Source organism: Leptopilina boulardi, unplaced genomic scaffold (genome assembly GCF_019393585.1).
Source record: "Leptopilina boulardi isolate dan_hultmark-lab unplaced genomic scaffold, ZJU_Lbou_2.1 LbouV2_224, whole genome shotgun sequence".
Lineage (NCBI taxonomy): Eukaryota > Metazoa > Arthropoda > Insecta > Hymenoptera > Figitidae > Leptopilina > Leptopilina boulardi.
In genome coordinates this window covers 1,728,492-1,748,489 of record NW_026137779.1, presented here as the reverse complement: position 1 = coordinate 1,748,489, position 19,998 = coordinate 1,728,492, and the positions used below count along the sequence as shown (strand labels likewise).

Genomic DNA, 19,998 nt, shown 5'->3' with positions numbered 1-19,998 from the left:
ATAAGAAAGCAAAAGAAATTAAATATTTTAACACCTCTTAATCTTCAAACAAGATGTTTGTTATTTATATTCACAGAAATATTCATTTTCAATATAATAAACTAAAATTCAAATATACTTAAAAACATTAGAGATTTGTATTAAAAAAAATTATTTTTTCAACTTTTTTACTATATTAACTATTTTAGTATTATAAAATTATACATATATGTTTGTACTACATTGAATATTAAGTAATTCATATTACTTCAAGTAACTGATTGGAAAAAGACGTGATTTTGTTTTTACAGTTTTTTATAAAATATTTACTTTATATGTATATATATATATATATATATATTATGAATTTTTTATTTTAGGAAAATTTTGCAAATACATTAGTCAGTGTGAGATAAAAAGTTAAGTAAGATTGTTTATTTTTTAAAAAATTGATTGCTAAACAAATTGCATTTGCAAAAATTAATTGCTTCGTATTTACATGAAGCATACACATACATATATGTATATGTATATATTGTGTATTAGAAAGCTTAATAGTGTGCACGCCTCTGCTACTAACCCTATTTGTAGGGCCCTTTTGGGCCACAACGGGTGGTCATTCGTACGAATTCCCCACTTTGCCCGCCCACAAGTCCCCCACCCCCGAAGAATACGGGACTCAATGGGACATCATCTATTTAGGACTCTCTCTTTAGATCTAGCAAGCAGTTTAACTAAATCCATCCGGCGGGAAGACTGTTTCACTTGACAACTTTTATCCGAAGAATATATTGTGCTGTTTAGTTTTCGTTTTCAGTGTCAAATATGAAAATGTGTTCAATCTTTTTATTCTTTTTAGTGAAATTAGTTCTCTCGTAATATGTTGTGTTTGTTTAAGTTCAAAAAACATACATTATTGTCAGTGATATTCGCCACCTGTGATATTAAACATAAATGAATATAATAGTTATTCAATATTTATAACAACTTTCACATTATCTTATCGTATTAACGGATATCTTCAAATTGTGGAATATATGTGAACGTCTTTACCAAATAAAGGGTGAGTTTTATAGTTATTTAAATTAGTCTGTCGTCAATTCGTAAATGAATAAATAAAGAAAATAACAAGTACTGCTTAAAAGAGAATATTTTAAATAAACAAACTTTTCATTTAAAGAGTTAAATGTTCTCAGTAGGGTAGGGTATAAAATAAGAGTTATAAACTTTAAAATATTAAGTCCAATTTGGTACAAGATTTTTATAAAAAATCAATAAAATTTTTCTCTTAATTTAAGACTAAAAAAATTTCAAAATAAAATTAGTGGCATATTTGCAAAAATCTTTTTAGGAATTTCTGTTTACGTGAGAAATGACTTTATATTATAAATACACTTGTGAATATCCGAGCGACAATCCATTTTTCTGAGTATAAAGTTTGAGAAATCAGCTATTCTTTTCAATTGTATTTCTCCCTATATACCATACGGAGAGTAACGTGAAGCGACGGAGGTGATCACGAAAGAAATGCTAATAGAATTATTGTCCGCATCACGTCCGAGACGAACATTACCGGCAACATATCACGTTTCGTAGTCCTGACAATAACATTCCTTGTCGAATTTTTTGGTCTATTTTACAAACGCTTTTAAAGCGTACATAATGTATGCCACAAAGCGTTTTCTTTTTCTATAAATTGAAAGATTGTTCCTCACCGATAGCATAATGTTTTTCGGAAAATGTCTTTCTTGTGGTAATATAGTTGCCGAAAATTTTCTATAAAAGTTACAAACAAGAAATAATTATTAACAAATATGTATTATGTTCGATTAAAAGTTTGTCGAAATTTATTTCGAAAAATAGAATTTAAAAAACTCATCTTAATAAACACATTAAAAAGAAAATCTTATTCTAAAGATACACTTAAAGTTAAATAGTATATGGTTAATCTTAATTTAGGCACAAAATCTGTCTTAAAAATATTGTAACTTAAAACAAGACTTTCCCTTTCTTAAAATAAAATTATTTTATTTATAGCAAAAAACACATTTTACATTCTTATTTTAGGATAAATCACAGGTTAAATTAGTCTTACATTTTTTTTCTTTTTTTTACTGCGTCGATAAAAACGTTGGTAACCTCATCTTTTGTCTGCAATATACCAAAAACGATAGTTTTATTACATTACTGCGTATGGATAATATTGCATGCGAGTGTCCTTTAACTGGTGTCAGTTCCTTGACTTGTATTATCATAACCTTCGTACAGTTTATTAAGTAAATAAACAATAAATACTCTTTTTATGGATAGAAGAAAAAAATTAACAAACGGTAATTATATATTTACAAACAACTAGTGTTTTCACAAAAATATTCAAGAAGTATGTTTGAAAAATAGCAAACCATTAATTAATGTCTTTATTAAGATTTTACACGCTTCATTTAAATTTTTTAAAAAATGTTATTACAAGTCAAAAGTTTTAATAATAAAGTATAAATTTACTGAAAATTGTCAAAACCCTTAACAGTTTGACAACACTTGTGATGAAGCACTTAAAAATGATTCCGACGTTTCTGAAAACATAAACTTCTGAGTGTAGAAATTGGACATATATATATATATACATATAATAAAAGTGATAAATTTTTGCCGTAATTATTTATACAATCTTCGTAGCAATAATGTTTTTTTTATAGTCATCCAAATTATCGCTTTTTCCATTTCTTCACGTGTCAACGCGAAAAGATTAGTATAAGAAAATTTTCTAAATATATATATAATATATATATATTCTCATACATGAATCTATCGACAGAAAAGAACAGAATTTTATTAATATTTAAATGTATTTGAAGAAATGTCACTACACATATTTTTTGCATCTTTACCTTTTCGTAAAATGTGTTTATTTTGAAGTTCTGTTTCGCGTCTAAGTAATCTAATCTAAGATTATTTAAAAAAGACATTTCTTTATTCTGTGTTTTAGTGTCTTTTGTTAAAACATCTATGAAATTCACGCCGTTTTTGCAGTGAAGGTCTGGGCTTTACGCCGCATCCATATAAACAGGTTATAAGTTTGGAAATATATATATATATATATATATATATATATATATGTGTGTGTGTTTGCGTGTACTTGATCAGACCAAACGTTTCTTGAGGAACGTTTTTATACAAATCATGAAAATTATGAAATTTTTTATGGAATTTCTGATCATTTTAAACTTTTGTATCTATAAGACTCGAATTTATACACTTTCGTTGAAAATGACATCATGAAAATTTTATCATTTATCACCTGAAAATCATGGAAAAATCGTCGAATTTTGCGAAGAGAAATTTGTAGAAACCCTGATTAAAATCTTGGGATTTCAAATTGCAGCATCAATAATAAATATTTTCCAATGCCATTGTATGCATATATATATATACATAGTATAAACTATAAATACCACTAACCATACTATACACACGCACTTTATCTATTATTAGAGTAATTAAATATCACATTAATTAGGTGTTAATTTGGTATTTACTACATCGTTTTCAAAGAAAACTTAGTGAAAACGACACTATCTGCTAATAGAAAAAGAAAATCTATACAAATTTTTCATGTTTTTAGGGTCGACTAAGCATCGATGTGCTTTTTCTGATAAAGATCTTGAGCTCGGTTGGAGACGCAAGATTATAGCGTGGCAAAAAAAACACTATATCTACCAGATGTGCTTTTCACCATGGTTTCACTATGATTTTGGCCTTTATTAACAAACAAAAATGAAAATACATTTTCACTTTTACATATTCTACTTTTTAATCGAATTTTTAATTCCAAAATCACAATTATATTTTTAAAAATAATTCTATGTAACAAATTACAGATATAATTGTTTTCTCGTATTTATTTAATTACAAAAACTTTTCTTAGAGTCCTTTTGGAACATATAATATGAGTAATATTAGGATTACGTTCGAAGTAGAAAACAAAAAGTGAGGAATTATTATTATTATATTATAAGAAATACCCAAGATCAAAGTTTCTTGCTAAAGAAATCTACAAGAAATTTTAAATAACATTTTGAATATATAAGCATTACTGAGTGTGTTCGATTGATACGATTTTAAAAATATTTCTTACAATTACTATAAAGTTCAAATCTTATATTGATAATTTCTGTCAATTTTATATTACTGTAAAAAATTGAAAAATAATAAGAAATACAGAAAAGTATTTTATTTATTAAACTTTACTAATATGTTCAAATTTTTTACTTTTATTTCAAATAAAATATATAAATTATATTAATGAAAATAATTTAATTAACCATTTTTGTTCTATGTTTATTACAACATAAATTTTCTTAGCAAATTTAAGAAAATGACAATATTTAAGTAAATGAATAAAAGAAATAAGTAATATTTCACTCAGATATTTTTTATTATTTCTTATTTCCATATTGCTTCTGTTTTTAGTCAACTTTGGCAAAGAATTTTCTACAGAAATTTAATTTAAGTATATACATATATAATGTCACGTTTTGTGGTAAAAATATTTTAAGCAGTTTTTCCTAACAATTAATGTAAATTTTCACAGAAAAAACCTGCTAAAAATGAGTCAGCTTGACTCATTTTGAACTGCAGCAAAAATGAGACCAGAGTTTTTCTTTGTTGCAGTCAAAGTATAATTATAATCCTTTTGTGTTGTATACATTTGACACGGGATTTTCATGCTTTGATATTTTTTCTTAAATATATCAGTTTGAAATGTTGATGCGATTCTAATATAAGGAGTTATGAGAAATAATTAAGTGGAAATTGGTTTGTAATATAAATTAAAATTGATTTCATTGTATACCCCTTAGGGGTCTTTACAATTTGCTCACAACTTTTATTTAACTCTTTGAACTCAACAAACTCTTAAAATTGCGGCTGTAGACCGACTTTTATTAGAAGCACTCGCATTTGCCTGGACTTTTGGCCAGGGGAAAGGAAAACTACAGAAAACCTCTCCCGAGCACAGCCGGTTTATTGACAGTCGAGTTGTGAATGTATATTTGTATAATAATCATCACAAATGTACAAACACATCCTCGGCGTCAAACCTCCCGCTTGATATATCTCGATCACAGTGAAAACACCAGGGCTATAGCGAGCACCGAGGCGGTCACCCATCCAAGTACTAACCGTACTCAGCTGTGCTTAACCTTAGTGATCGCAAGCCAAGGTGCTTCACCGTCCGATCTATATCATCGGTTGGTTTGTAATATATATATATATATACTTACATACTTTCCCCAATTTTGTGAACTCAAAAAATATTTTTTGTGAAATTGGTTGAATTTTCTCAAAATTTTGTTATATGTTTATTTCAGTAATTATGTTCTATGTCATGTAGTAATTTATTGATATTATTGCAGGGAAGTGAAAATCAGTAAACTTTGTGTAATTTGATGGTTTCATAAAAGCAAAATAAATAAGTTTAAAATATCATAACATTTGAGCAGTTATATGTTGTGACATGGTAAACAGAAAATTAACAGTTTTCACTAAAAGATAATATATATGACTGAATTTGGATGTAATTATATCTACATCAGTTTAGTTTGACAAATTTTTAAGTTTTAAAAATATATGCTACTCTAGCGAATGAAAAAATGACCTATTTTAAAAATGAATTTACAAACAACTGACAAGTTGAAAGATGGACAGCTGTCTGTACGCCACTGGCGCAGTACTGCGGCAGCGTTGGCAGCGCTGGCGGCAACACTCACAGCCAGCCCTGGCGGGAAGCTGAAATAATAACATGTAGCTACGCTGGCGAAGTGCTGCCAGCCAGCACTGGCGCAGTGTTGTCTGTCAGAGCTAGCGCAAAGCCTCGCCCTTGCCCCTAAAAATATATTTATAATTTTAATTTAATAAATAAACAGTATTTATAACTTAATCAGTTGTGAAAAGTAATTGATTGAATCAGTAAACATCAGAAACTTATATACTGATATAATCAGAAGAATGCACAATTCTAACCCGACAAATAATGATCCCAAAGTCGACCCAACTTCAATTAGGTAGTAACACCTACAAAAAAAAATTAAATATGGAATTAATTATACAATTAACACATTATTTATAATGTGAGACCTTATATATTTACCCCTACCTATTATTATTATTATTTAACGCAGTCGCTAACATAAATTTTTGAAAATATTTAACGCTCGCTGGGATCGAACCTTCTAACCTAACGCACCGCAGGCTAACACGCTAACCATTACGCCACCTTAACATGGGAAAGTAAATACAAAATTGATTTGATAAGTTGCGACTGGAGAAATGAAGACTTGAGGAGCAGAACAATAAAGAAACAATAATTACATATAAAATTATAATTTACTTTTAATGTTAAATAATTTATTTAACATATATGAGAAAATATTTTCATTTTTTTATTTCTACCATTTGGTAAAAAAACTTTTTTTGTTTAAAATAAGATTATTTTTTTCATTTTTAAATTACTTTGTGTAAATTAAAATTGAAATTAATAATTCTTATTAATTTAATCAATTAAATTTTAATTATATAACATAAAAATAACAATAATTAAATAAGTATATTTTCATTAATTTATTTATTAATTATATTGAATAGGAAAATATATATTTAATAGATAAGAGACTCGTATAATGAAAATTTGAATGAAATCAAATAATACATAGTTTTTGAATTTGAATTCAGGTGGAGAGTTGGGAATAATACGTCAGCAGGACAAGGAAGAAGCAAAAGCGGCAACGAAGCTGGCGGGGAACGTGAAGGCAGAGTTCAAGTGCAAGAGGGAGAGTTGGTGGGGGGAAAGTGGTAATAACGAAAGAGAAATAGAAAGAGGTACAGCCGGGGCGAGCGGAGAACTGGCGGCTCGCCTTCAGGGCTACGCCATGGCAGGGTTTCTCAAGACAACTGTTACTGGCGTGCCAACAGGAACTGCCCAGTATCATCTCCACGGTCATCCAGCTATGGGGATGGGCACACATCCGCATCCACATACTCATGCTCATCCTGGAGGTCCTCATCCGGGATTGCCATCCCCCTTCAGTCTTGCCACTCACGGCCATCCACATGGCCATCCTCTCGATCACAGTCTCTCGGCATTTCCCCAAGGTGAGCTTTTTCGTTCAAATTTTCTTTCATTTTTTAACTTCATTTAAGTAATGTTTTTACTTTAACTCATTAGAGGGGGAAGGAAAGTTTTCATTTTTTTTAAAACTCGCTCCAATACCGCAGGGTAATTTAAGCCATACGGGTGTTACTAAATATATATATAGAGTCATGCGCATTAAGCAGGCCTCAAAATAACCTTATTTTAGTGACAGCTCAAACAGAATTAATAAATTAATTAATAATAATTAATAAAAAAGTATAGTTTCTCCATATCTAAACAATCTTTTCTATTTAGTTGCCAGAATAAACATAAAGTAAAAAGTATTCAATCAAAATATATATTAAACATACAATATACTAAACAAAAAGAAATATTTTAAGACATCTATCCAACGGTACGAAGGTACAAAATAATACTGTCTACTATACATATACTTGAGAAGCCCCAACTTTGTTCCGTACATTTGTGGCTTCAGTCAATACATCGATTTCCCTTGTAATCAATAACATATTATAAAAGTATTCAGTAAAGATACGACTTATTTTATTATTCTATTATTTAATTTTATCAACAAAACCTAATAAAAATTACCGCCAATTAGGATAACGTTAAACTACATCCTTCACTCTGTTTTCGTTTTTTTTTTTTTTGTGTGTGTTTTAACAACGTATCATGTCCATTTATGCTTTTTTGTCCAAAAAATATATGCTATTGATATATCTATACAGGAACTTAATAATAATAATATTCTGAACAAAAATTTTCACCAAACTCAATACCTACATTTGAAAATAATTGAGGTTTTGAAAAATTCTAAGCGCTATTTATATAAGAATTGCAGAGAATTTCAAGACAACTTCCTAAACTTACTACAGAAATTCTTGAACTCGTTTTAGAATAATTTTTTACGTTTGCGAGAAAAAAAATTTACTGTAAGAGTACTCGAATCCACGTTCTCGAGACTCCAAACTCTTCCTTTTAAGTCTCTCACCTACCTTAGTGCAGCTTATGGTATTATACATTGGAAACATATTTGACGCAATCAATCCCTGCCCAGCGCAGGGAAAAAACCAATAAAAAAATTTTTTTGATATAAAACAGTTCAAGAATCTTTCAGAGCCCAGTGACTAATATTCCGATCTCTGTATTAACAACAAGTCTTTCAAAATTATAATAAAAATACATGTATTTTCTTGAATAATTTTTGCACTTTTCTGTAAGTTTTGCAGAATTTTTCTCATATCCTCAGTTCCTGAACAAATTCAGGAATGATTATTATACAAAGTTTTTCCGTGTATTTATGACTCACATCAAACCATAAAAAAATTTTATCTTATTTTTTATGAAAATGAATGTTTGCAGACTTACCTGCAAATATAATTACAGGAAAAACTTAAATTCTTGAATGATTTATGAAAATTTACGATATTAAATAACAGAATTTTTAGGTCAGGAATATTATGAATTGACAAGTACAAGTGTCAAATATATATTCATATGATTTTAAAGTTGATTTGACTGAATTTAAGAAAAAAGTGATAACTAAGATGTAAATAGTAAATTTTACATTACTTAAAGGGATTTAATATAGTCGACAACTCTGTAGTTGTAACAAATATATTTCAAGTATGAAACTGGAATTACTATTTGTACTTATAATTATTGAGGTTTATTTTTTCATATTTCGTTATTGTTTATATCTGTACAGATAATTTTACTTGCAGCGATGCACTGAAAAATCATTGAAATTTAATTGATTCATCAGTGTATATACATTGATTGGAAAAAGTTGTATACTTTATACCTGATTCAATAGAGGTACAAATAGTGAATAACTATTCAGGGTGTACAAAAAGTATGAAAACTTTTAAATATTTTGAAAAGTACACAGTAAAAACCTGGGCTCATTTTTTCTGCGGTTCAAAATGAGCCAATGCTAAAAGACATAAAACGTGGCGCCACCTACTTGACTCATTTTTGCTGCGGATCAAAATGATCCTGCTGGCTGGATCATTTTGAGCCCGGGTTTTTACTGTGTACGCATTTTCGTGAACAATATACAACACAAAAGTTGTTCCCGACAAAAAGATCTACACTTTTAAACCCAAAAAATTGTGCCTAGGACCCAACAGTGAAAAAAGAAATATCACGAAAATGCATAGAGATATAAGAATAGAGTGCGCAAGCCTGTACAATTTCCATGTTACGCTGCGATAAACCAATAGAAGAAGACAGATGCAACTAGTGGGCCCTGCCTTCCTTCTTGTCTATTAACTAACTCTGAAACATCAGTGAAACAAGGATGGGAAAGGGGCCTACAAATCGCATCTGTCTCTTTCTATGCAACGCATATAATATGTCGTTTTTTCGAGCCTCTTGCGCACTCTATTCTTATATCTCTATGCGAAAATGCATACTTTTTGAGATTTTGCACCAACTTCTTTCTAAAAAAATATATGAACAGGATTTTTTTGATTTTAAAGTTTTTTTTTAAATTTTTTCTACGTCCGTTCGAAAGAATTCAATGAGCCCTAAATTATGTCAAAGTAGAATTTTAAATATCTGATTTTTTATTTGGGTTTTGAAGTGAGTTTTGCCAGCTTAGAGTTAAGGTAGCACCAACTCCTTTTTTAAAAAAACTATGAAGATTTTTTTTTGATTTAGAATTTTTTTTAAATTTCTTTCTGCGTCCATTTGAAAGCCCTAAATGAGCCCTAAATTATGGCATGATAGAATGTTAATTATCTCTTTATTTATTTGGTTTTTTAAGCGGTTGGTGCCAGCTTAACGTTAAGGTACTACAATTAATATATTTGAAATGACAAACATGGACAAACATGATTTAATTTTAATCATTTACATTGGTAAATTTAACTTCATAAAATTAATTCACACTACTTAAAATTTGGTTAATACAATTCAAAAAAATTTAATTATCGAAATATAGTTAATTTTATGGCATCATTTTTTTCGGTGTACTTAATGTAATAGTTTCAATCTTATTAGTCTATACTTCAACTGTATATTTATTAAAGCCAAGTTCTCGTTTATTGTTCTGCGCGGTCCAAATATACACTGTTAGAAAAATCTGTATTAGATTTAATATACATGCGTATGAAGCGAATATGCACTACAGGTATTGAAATCTAAGATACATGTATATTAAATTTAAAGTGACAACATGGCGGCTGTAGATGCCTATTTCACCAAACGGTCATTATTTCCTTGATATTGAAAATTTATTTGAAATTGAAACAACAGTGCGTAATTCTTTAACTATTGTGTTGTTTATGTCCAAATAATGTTTTATAAGGGGAAAATTTTTCAAAAAAAACATTCTAAATACAAGAATTTTAATACTTATATGTGACATTTAGGTTAATTACTATAAATGTCAAATTATATGCATTTTTACAATGTAAATTGATTTAAACTTGTATTTACATGAAAGAAATTACTTTGCTTTATTAATAAAAACCTTATTTTGTACACAAGAACATGTATAAATTGAGTAAAATGCAATTTTTTTATTTGAATTTTTTTCAGTGACAAAATTTAATATACTTTGTATATGAATTACACTGTAATATACCAGTTTCTTAAATTTAAGTACTTTATGTATATTAAAACTACAAACATTTTTAACAGTGTAGTTAATGGTGAGAAGCATACTTTATTATGCAAAGCTTTTAGTGATAAGTGCTGCCACGTCTATAGGCCTACTTGCCAATTCCTACATCAAATTCTTTCTAACCTTTAACTTTCGTCAACTTTACTTGTTTGTTTAACTCTTTTTATAGGGCTTCGCCCCCTCCGCACCACATTAAAGCTCCGCCCTGGGCCCGCCTCTCTTTCTCTCCAATAATCCTTGTCCAAACCATTGTTTTCTAACCCCATAACTATCATACGCTGCATACAATACCGTTTGCATCGAAGATCATATTAAAGAAGAAGAAGAAAAATTAAATTAAAGTATTTTAACAATGTTTTTTACTTTCATTCTCTTTTGTCTAAAGTTGCTTTTAAAAAATGATTCCAAATTTAAACGACTATTTTTATTTTCATTATTATTTAATTATTTATAAATAAGTCATGTCATTAAAAAAGAAGGAAATTTTACGTTGCAGATAAATTTCCTCAATCCTGAAAATTCAGTTTAACTCGATATGAATGTCAATGAGTATTTCAATCTTGGGGTCCCTGAATCTGCATCTTGGACCAAAATTCAAAAATTTTAAATTAAGATTTTTTTAATAGTTGTAACAGGCCTGTCTGAAAATACTCACTCGGTGCAGTTTTCAGAAGTTTCTTAAAAAATAAAATGTGATAACCGAAGAGGAATTTACTCATTGTCAGTTAATCCAATGGACATTTTTCCTGTACCTAATACACAGAAAAAACTTGGACTCATTTTTGTTGCAACTCATTTTCTTTTGGGTATCGAAATGAGTATGGGACAAACTTCATGTTATTCAAAATGATATTGGCTGGAATTTCAGATTTCTAAGTTGGCATCATAAGCAGAGTAATTTTGTATTTCAATTATTGTTTCTAATATTTCAACAACACCAGAAAGATTATTTTGACCAGTACGAATATTTAGAAGTTTTTAAATAAAAATTATTTATTATTATTTACGTAGATAATAATTAATTTCATAAGTTTTTAAATTTACCGCTATTATTTAAGTTGGCAGTACCCTTCCTGTTGTCAAAACACATGTTTTCATTTTTCTAACCTAAAAACATATTTCCTTTATTATTTTATTACGCGATTACAAGCAATTTTTAATCAAATATATTAAGTCTAGCGTGTTATTTACTTCTTTGTAATTATTATATTTCATGTTTTTGTGCAAAATTATTCGTTATTTCACAATATTTTTCCATTTTTCTTTTTCTCAAAATGAAACTTGCCTGTTTCATTTTGATACTTTTACCTTAGAACTCGAAATGAGACAACCAGTTTCATTTTTGTTGCGAATCAAATTGAGTATAGACTCTATACTCAATTTGAATTCAGGTTTTTTCTGTGTAGGGGAAGGTAAGAATTAGAGCCCCTTAAGGACAATGATTAAAAAAACCAACTTATTGTTATAATAAAATATTGTTTTGGTCATTTAAATGACCAAAACAATTAAACATAAATAACAAAAGGAGTATAAAATTTTACTCCTTTTGTTATTTATCTTTAATTATAATTAATTAGAAATTAAGAACAAAAAAGTAAGTTCGCAAAAAAAAAGTTTTCTAAAAAAATGCATTTTCTTCCATAACCCCACCTGTGGGGTATTTGGACCTCTCACTACAGATTCTTTAGTATTAAAATATCCAATAATAACACATTTTAGACAATAAAATAGAAATATTGATTCTTAGCAATTAAATATGTAACAATATCAAATTTTATAAATGAATCTTGTTTAATTATCAAAAAAATAAGAAAAGCCATATCAATAAGGTATAACGAAACTCTGCTGGCTGACACAATTCTCCCATTACCCCAAAGAACTTTCACAGTATATCTAAATCTACACATATTTATCTCTAATAAAATCACAAAACATAGTTAAATAATAAATTTTTAACTATTTACTTTGAACTCCATAAATATTTTTAATTTAAGAATAAAAACTCGAAAACTTGATTTTTCCTTGTAGTTTCTACAAATCTGTCAGAAATGTGACCTTTTTTCTTCTTATGACATATACAGGAAGATTGTTCAAGTATTCCGAGTTATTGCCACGAAATTCAAAGTCTCTGTGTACTTGAAATTTAAAGCTCCCATTATCTCCCATTACCCCACCTTCCCCTACTCGTGTAATACCGTGTAATAGTGCGTTATTACGGTGCTGTAATAACGCAAAAAACTCTGTAATACCTATGTAATAACGTCTATCGCTTAGTAATAAGGGTAATATGAGTTGTAATACCGGTAGTCCACTGTACACGTTTTTAACTATAGTAAATTCCCCCTGGTGATAACTTTTGGAAACTATTTTCTTTTGACATTCACATATACTACAGTATATATATATATATATATATATATATATATATATATATATATATATATATATATGTGTGTATAGGCGAAAACAAGAAAATTAAAAACTTTTACGGAAAACTTGAGAAAAGACAAACTTACTCTCTAAATTTGGTAAACCAGTGAAATTTCCCATTTCTGCTAATGTGTAATTTTAAAGTATACATAAAAAATTCTATGTTTTAAGAATTTTTGTTTTTGTAATTTTTTGACCATATTTTTGAATATTTAGACTAATTTACACAAATTTACACTAAATTAGACGGAATTATTTCCTACCTTTGTTTCTAATTTTTTCCATTAATTAGATCACACGAAAAAAAAGTAGAATTTTTACCCCAAAATCGGTATAAAAATTACCTGCAACAAATTTTATCCTAGTTGAGGGCGCCACCGTCTATGTAAATTAGCATTGGTTAAAATTACCCGCAACAAAATTTACCCAGCGTTTTTTCTGTGATGGGAATTGAAAAAATTTAACTTGAGCAAAAAACGTTTTTTAAAATTTTTAAATATGAAAAAAATAGTAAGTCTTGATTAATATAACTAAAAATACTCTCATTTTATCTCTATCTGTGAGACTTACAATTTACAAAAATTCATTCTATAACTTTTATAAAATTCAAGATATTTTTGAAAATTAACATAAAGACATATCAAAAAATCGATTTTGAAAGATTTTTTTATTCATTTATATAAGGAAGAAAAAAGATTCGTAAATGGAGAAAATTTGTTTTTTATTATAAGAAAAATTTCGAATTTGTATTCTTATAGTAGAGAAATTTTTTTTTAAAACAGTGTAATGAAAGTTTGGATGGATAACTTGCAAAACTTTTTCAAGCCTCTGTATCTTGACAACCCGTCGCTACTGGGACAACTGGACTTTGAGAGTCACTGAATTGAAATCATTTAAATTTTCTCTGATTCAAATTTAAAGAGTAGGATATTATTTAATAATGTTTTGTCTTTACATAACATTTTAACGTTTTTTGAATTAGATTGATTTAGATAAAAATGCAAAAAATGTCCGTATCTTTACTCAAAGTTTTTGGAAAAACTACCTTAATATTTTTAAGTAAAAATTGACATGTTATAAGTATTTTTACCTAAAGTCTTCAAAAAAAATCCAAAAAAAAATTTTTTCTACTGAATATCCTAGCTTCCTTCGGAATTTTGCCCAAATTTTATAGAAAAAACTTCCCATTTAAATTGAATAAGAAAGAAACTAACAAAAAAAACATTCTATTTATTTCGGAATGTATAGGGTAAGTCCGGGGGAGTTGGCCATAGTTTTTTTAAAGGTCTGTAAAAATAAAAAGAAAGTGATTTAAGTATTAACTTTTATTGATAATTAAACATTGAACATTTAACTTACAAAAAATGATAGAAATTTTTTAAATGCAAACAATCTTAAAATTAATATTTTTTAAAAAACGCGTTTGGCCATCTCTCCCGGAATGTACGGGGGAGATGGCCATAGGCGTACGGGAGAGATGGCCAATACTTTAAAATCAATTTTTAGCTTTTCGCTTTATCAAAATTTTTAATTTAAAGGGATTAAAGTCTTTTTTTCTTGTTCTGACTACATTTCGAACATTTATGATTAAATTCAGTGCAATTTTCATAAGCGCTGTCTATTTGTCTGTCTCACCAACACAACAAGGCTGCAAGGAAATTTTTCGAGATATCAGAGTGGTTTCTAATTTATTTTTGTGTCCTGAACATGATTCTGGGTTCTAAAATTACGTATCACGTCAGGATTTTGAATAAAGTGGGGGTAAAGTCTCCAAAAACCGTGTTTTTCTGTGTTTTCACACAGAAAAAACCTTGTCTCATTTTTGATGCAAATCAAAATGAGCCAATGCTAAACGACATAGACAGTGGCGCCACCAACCTGGTTCATTTTTGTTGCACATCAAAATGAGCCGCCTACACGCATCATTCTGAGTTCAGTTTTTTTCTGTGCAGTATTTTTTTTCCTTAACCTAACGTGATAGAGACTTTTATATATGCTTAAATTAAAGCTCATATCTTACACTTTAAGACACATAGGTATGCGCAAGATAAAAAAATTGAAATTTTGAAAAAAAATTAGTTTCAAGTCACTGAAAAAGATTTTTGGGGTCATTACCCCCATTTTATCAAAATTTCAAAAAAAATTTTATTTTGCGCATATGGGTCTTAAAATGTACGTTTTAAACTTCAAATTAAGCCTAGATAGAAGTCTCTAGCACGTCAGGTTAAGGAGAAAAAAATACTGAAAACATTCAAAAACATGGTTTTTGAAGACTTTACCCCCACTTTACTCAAAATCCTGACTTCATACGCAATTTTAGAACCCCGGATCGTGTTCAGCACACAAAAATACATTGAAAACCACTCTGATATATATATAAAAGTCTTATTTTGTAGACCTGTGTTATGATTGTTTATAAACGTTTTTCAGATTTAATTACACAATAGTGATTATTTTATTTAATCATATTTAAATTTGAAAATCTTTGTTGGAGTGTATTGTTGTAATATATGTAATTTGCCACAGAATTAATGTTTTTGTTAGCGAACATACGAATCTCAAGGGTGCCAATAACTTAAACATGGCCATCTCTCCTAATGTCAGGAGACAAATTAACACAACTAAAATATAAATAAATAAATAAAATTTTTGAATATATATAAATTTATGACAAAGCTTGGGTCATGTACTTTACAGAAAAAAATAAAATTCAAAATTATTCTATAAAATAACATAACACCAGTGAGAAACGTAAACTCATCACTTTTTTTCCGAACTAGTCAAAATAACAAATCAGATTTTTAAATACTTTTTCAATATTTTTCGTCAAGTTTTTTCTTTTAATTGTGTTTTGCCACAAAACAAAGCGAACTAATCTTTAATAAGCGATACCTAGCAGAAAATTCTATAAAATATTTGAATTGGCCATCTCTCCCGTATGGCCAACTCCCCCGGACTTACCCTATCTTATTAACTTTTATTCACTTCTACTCATATACGAAAATCAAATAATACTTTAATAATGATAATAACATTTCAACGATAATTCAATCGATGAAATAAGTGTCAAACGTTCGAATCAGCTTCTAGAGTTTCTTTTCTATTTTTCCTGCCTCGTGTGTGCCCCATTTTATTATTGGATTGATTGCCAGTAAAATCCTAAAAAGGATGATTTTTATTCTTCATAATTATGAAGCTATTATATGGATATCAATTGTTGTTAGCTAATACAGCTAATAATTAGCTTCCGTAGAGCTGACATGTTTTCCTGTGTCAGCTAAATATATTAGCTACCACGAGCTAAACATTCGCTACCCTAAAAAAATTCCTGTAGCGTACACGGAGAGAAAAATCTAGCTTTTATAACATGATAAGGCATACGTTTAACGCATGAATCTTTTCCATGCTTTTATAGTAGATAAATTTTAGTAATATTAGTAAGAATTCATATTCATTATTTTAAAGTTTTTGATGTTTTTCTCTCGCAACAATATAGGAATAGCTATGTTTATGTTTACAAATAGAGGACGGACTGGATAAAAGAATATAGCAACAGAAAAACATCAAAAACTTTAAAATAATGAATATTGAATTTGAAACATTAATAAAATTTTATAAAATAAAATAAAATAAACATTTTATTTATAAAATTTTATTTTATTTATCATTTTAAAAATGTATCATTAAAAAATTATTTTAATGTTTTTGAATATACATTTTTAAACAATTTTTATAAAATATAATTTTTATTTTTTGTATGTATCATAAATTTAAAAAAAAATTTTAAATGATACATACAAAAAATAAAAATTATATTTTATAAAAATTGTTTAAAAATGTATATTCAAAAACATTAAAATAATTTTTTAAAAACTAAAAGTCTTTACAATAACTAAATATCCAGGATATAAAGCATCACGCCACTATTACTATGCTCACGGCCGGGCCTAGTGCGGCGTACCAAAAAGTAAAACTGTTATAAATTCTAAATGTTCAATCAAATTAGTTTAAAACCTTTTGGAAAAACTTTATTGAACTATTATAAACAATTCTTCCGCTAAAAGTTTTTCCAATTCGAAAGTTCGTCACAGACTTTTTTCATTTGAAAGTATTAAATAATTTTTTTTTGCCTTTAACATAAATAAATTAATAAAAATGTTAGTTATTATTTTTATTTATTTATTGTTCATCTAACACATTTTGGACACTTTGATGAGTAAATCCTCCGAATTTGAAGTCAAAAAACTTTGGATTTATGACGAGTTGAACATAAAATTGAATGAAATATTACGGTATAAAAAAATCAAGTTTTTTGCAAGTATTTTGAAAACAATTCACTTTAAGAAAAAAATTTATTGGAAAAAAAGTTGCGTAATTTTATTCTCTACAAGGATATAATATTCAAAAATTAAAATTAAAAAAAAATTTTTTTCATGTCAGGGACCAACTTAAAGCGCTGGATTTACGATCCGGCGGTTCAATTTACGCGTGGCACTTATGCATTTAAAGTATTAAATGCATACTACGAAGGCGTGTTTCTCAAACATACTAAGAACGTATGAATTCTTGCTTTCTTTGTAGGAAAAATTCATGCTTTAATGGTAGGAATCATTTTCATGTATTAAAGCTAGATTTTTCTCTCCGTGCACTCATCAGAATCTTTGTATGAAATATGTAATGTAGTTCCGTTTTAATTTAGGGGAAAAGAGAAAATTATATGCATTTCTAGTATGAGTGTATTGATGTTTGTAAAATAGAATACAGAAAATTGATATGCTTTATACGAAATACTAATATATAGTAGGGCAGAAACGACTAAAACGGCGCAACTGGTAACTTGGTGCTGTATCATTTTAAAGAAATTATCATATTTTAGAAATATTCATGAAATTCCCAAAAAAAGAAATTGAAAATCTTAATATATATTATTTATCATACCAGCTTTTTTCTGTGTATGTGGTTGAAATATTTTAACTAATGATTTTTATTTTTTTCGCAAGAATAATATTAATGTTATAATAATTAATGTTTCATAATAATGAAGCATTTTTCATGCGTCGTATTAGCCACCTCTTCCTAATGCGCCAAATATAGTACGCCAAATATAGTTTTATTTCTTGAACAGTTGTGATTGGTTGAACTATACCTCGGGCAGAAAAGTCGGTGATGTGCTAATGCTTACCGGTACCGGTAATGTGGTACCAGGAAGGATTTTAAATAATATCTGTCAAAAAAAAAACCCAGTACACAAGTTTTAATTTTAATTCCTCGTGTTTTTCAAATTTTTCATTAATTACAATTAATATATTTCAGTATTCTATTTAATGTGTATAGTTTAGGTTAATTATTTAATCATTAATTTTTATTTAATTTGAATCACGCTGGTGGTTTACCAGTACCGGTCCGAGTAGAAATTTATCAGTATCGCACCGGTGGTGTATAGTCAGTATAGGTACCCCAAGCCCTAAAATCGAGAATCGAGTATCATACCGGTCGCCGATTTCTGTCAGACGCTTTTTAAATCAACGTGCGTATTTTAACACTTTAACTGTAGAAAGCAGACGATCATGTATATGTAATATTTTAGAGGTTAAGTATAGAGTTTCATATATCGTTAACAATTTACACATTTTTTTACAAATTAGGTCGGTTCCATGTTCGCGATCTCCCTGGCATTGGAAATCAAATACATATTTCTCATACAGTCAGTGTTAAAAATAAAAATTCTCTGTTAACTGTTTATTTAGATAAGATCATAAGTGTTTTTTTTCCTCACTTTGAAATAGCATTACATTAAATTTTGATATAATAAACTGTAATATTTCAAACATTAAGTCTCTCATTGTACTATTTTATAAACTTAATTATTGCGTGTTTGATTGTCATGTAACACCTTCCGACGGGGACACTTAACTGTTTCATTAAAACTATATATATATATATATATTTGTTCAAATGCACGCGACATGATTTTCGAAGTGAACATCTTCTAACATATATATAGTTATATCTCGGAAATCTGTTAAAAGATATTAATTAGCTTCAATAAAAGATAAAATTTCAATGTATACTATATATATGGTACAGGGAACAATGGGGAGTTTTGAAATATGGGGATTGTATGTAACGGCGTGACATATCTGCGAAATATGTCTATAGTTTGCACAAGTTTATGACTACTGCGAATTGTTTTAATTCTTTCTAAGATCTTGAGTTTTTTTTGTTACTATTTGTTATGTCAACAAAAATTCTTATAGTACTTTGCCAGATTGTGGGGTCAAATTTTTTCCAAAAAGTTTTGTTGAGCTTTTATGTTTAGGGCATTTCTACATATCTCTTGCGGCTAACCACAACTGTAAGTGCATAAAAATAATCACCATTGAATAACCTTTCTACGCACAAAAGAAATTTTACATTTATACATTCTATGTGTCCATAACGCAGTGTCCGTTTTGAAAATGTAGATAATGGGGAGTTATGCAACAAAGCTACATAGATACTATTGTGCGAAGCGCACTGCTATAGACATATATATAAATATAAAGAATATTCGTAAAATAAGATATTTTCTATCTTCTGAGCAGTGTTGTCCAACTCAACACTATTATATTGAAAAACTGAAAAACTCGTTTCTCGGGAAAACAGGAAAAATTTGTGGAACCGTTAGAAATTTATGAAAGAATTAAGTTGCATTTTTTTAGTTTACTAGAAATTCTAAAAATTTAGACGAACAAAAACAATTCTTTTAAGTATTTTTACTCTAAAAATAAAAGTATACCAAGTTGGAAAAGTTCTCGGTAGTGACTAC

General features: G+C 28.3%; 1 protein-coding gene across 3 annotated transcripts in view; it reads left to right on the top strand.

The window, feature by feature from the left end:
* The window catches only part of LOC127279854 (homeobox protein OTX2-like), a 57,704-nt gene that overhangs the window by 167 nt on the left and 37,539 nt on the right, over window positions 1–19,998 (top strand). Inside the window, exons 1-3 of one of the 3 annotated variants that reach the window (XM_051302482.1) lie at window positions 696–1,042; window positions 2,966–3,046; window positions 6,709–7,128. In XM_051302482.1, coding sequence (XP_051158439.1) covers window positions 6,906–7,128 — 223 coding nt within the window. In that variant the 5' untranslated portion in view covers window positions 696–1,042; window positions 2,966–3,046; window positions 6,709–6,905. Of the gene's footprint in view, window positions 1–695; window positions 1,043–2,965; window positions 3,047–6,708; window positions 7,129–19,998 lie in introns of those variants that run through there. The other 2 variants (XM_051302481.1, XM_051302483.1) reach the window with 2 other exon arrangements.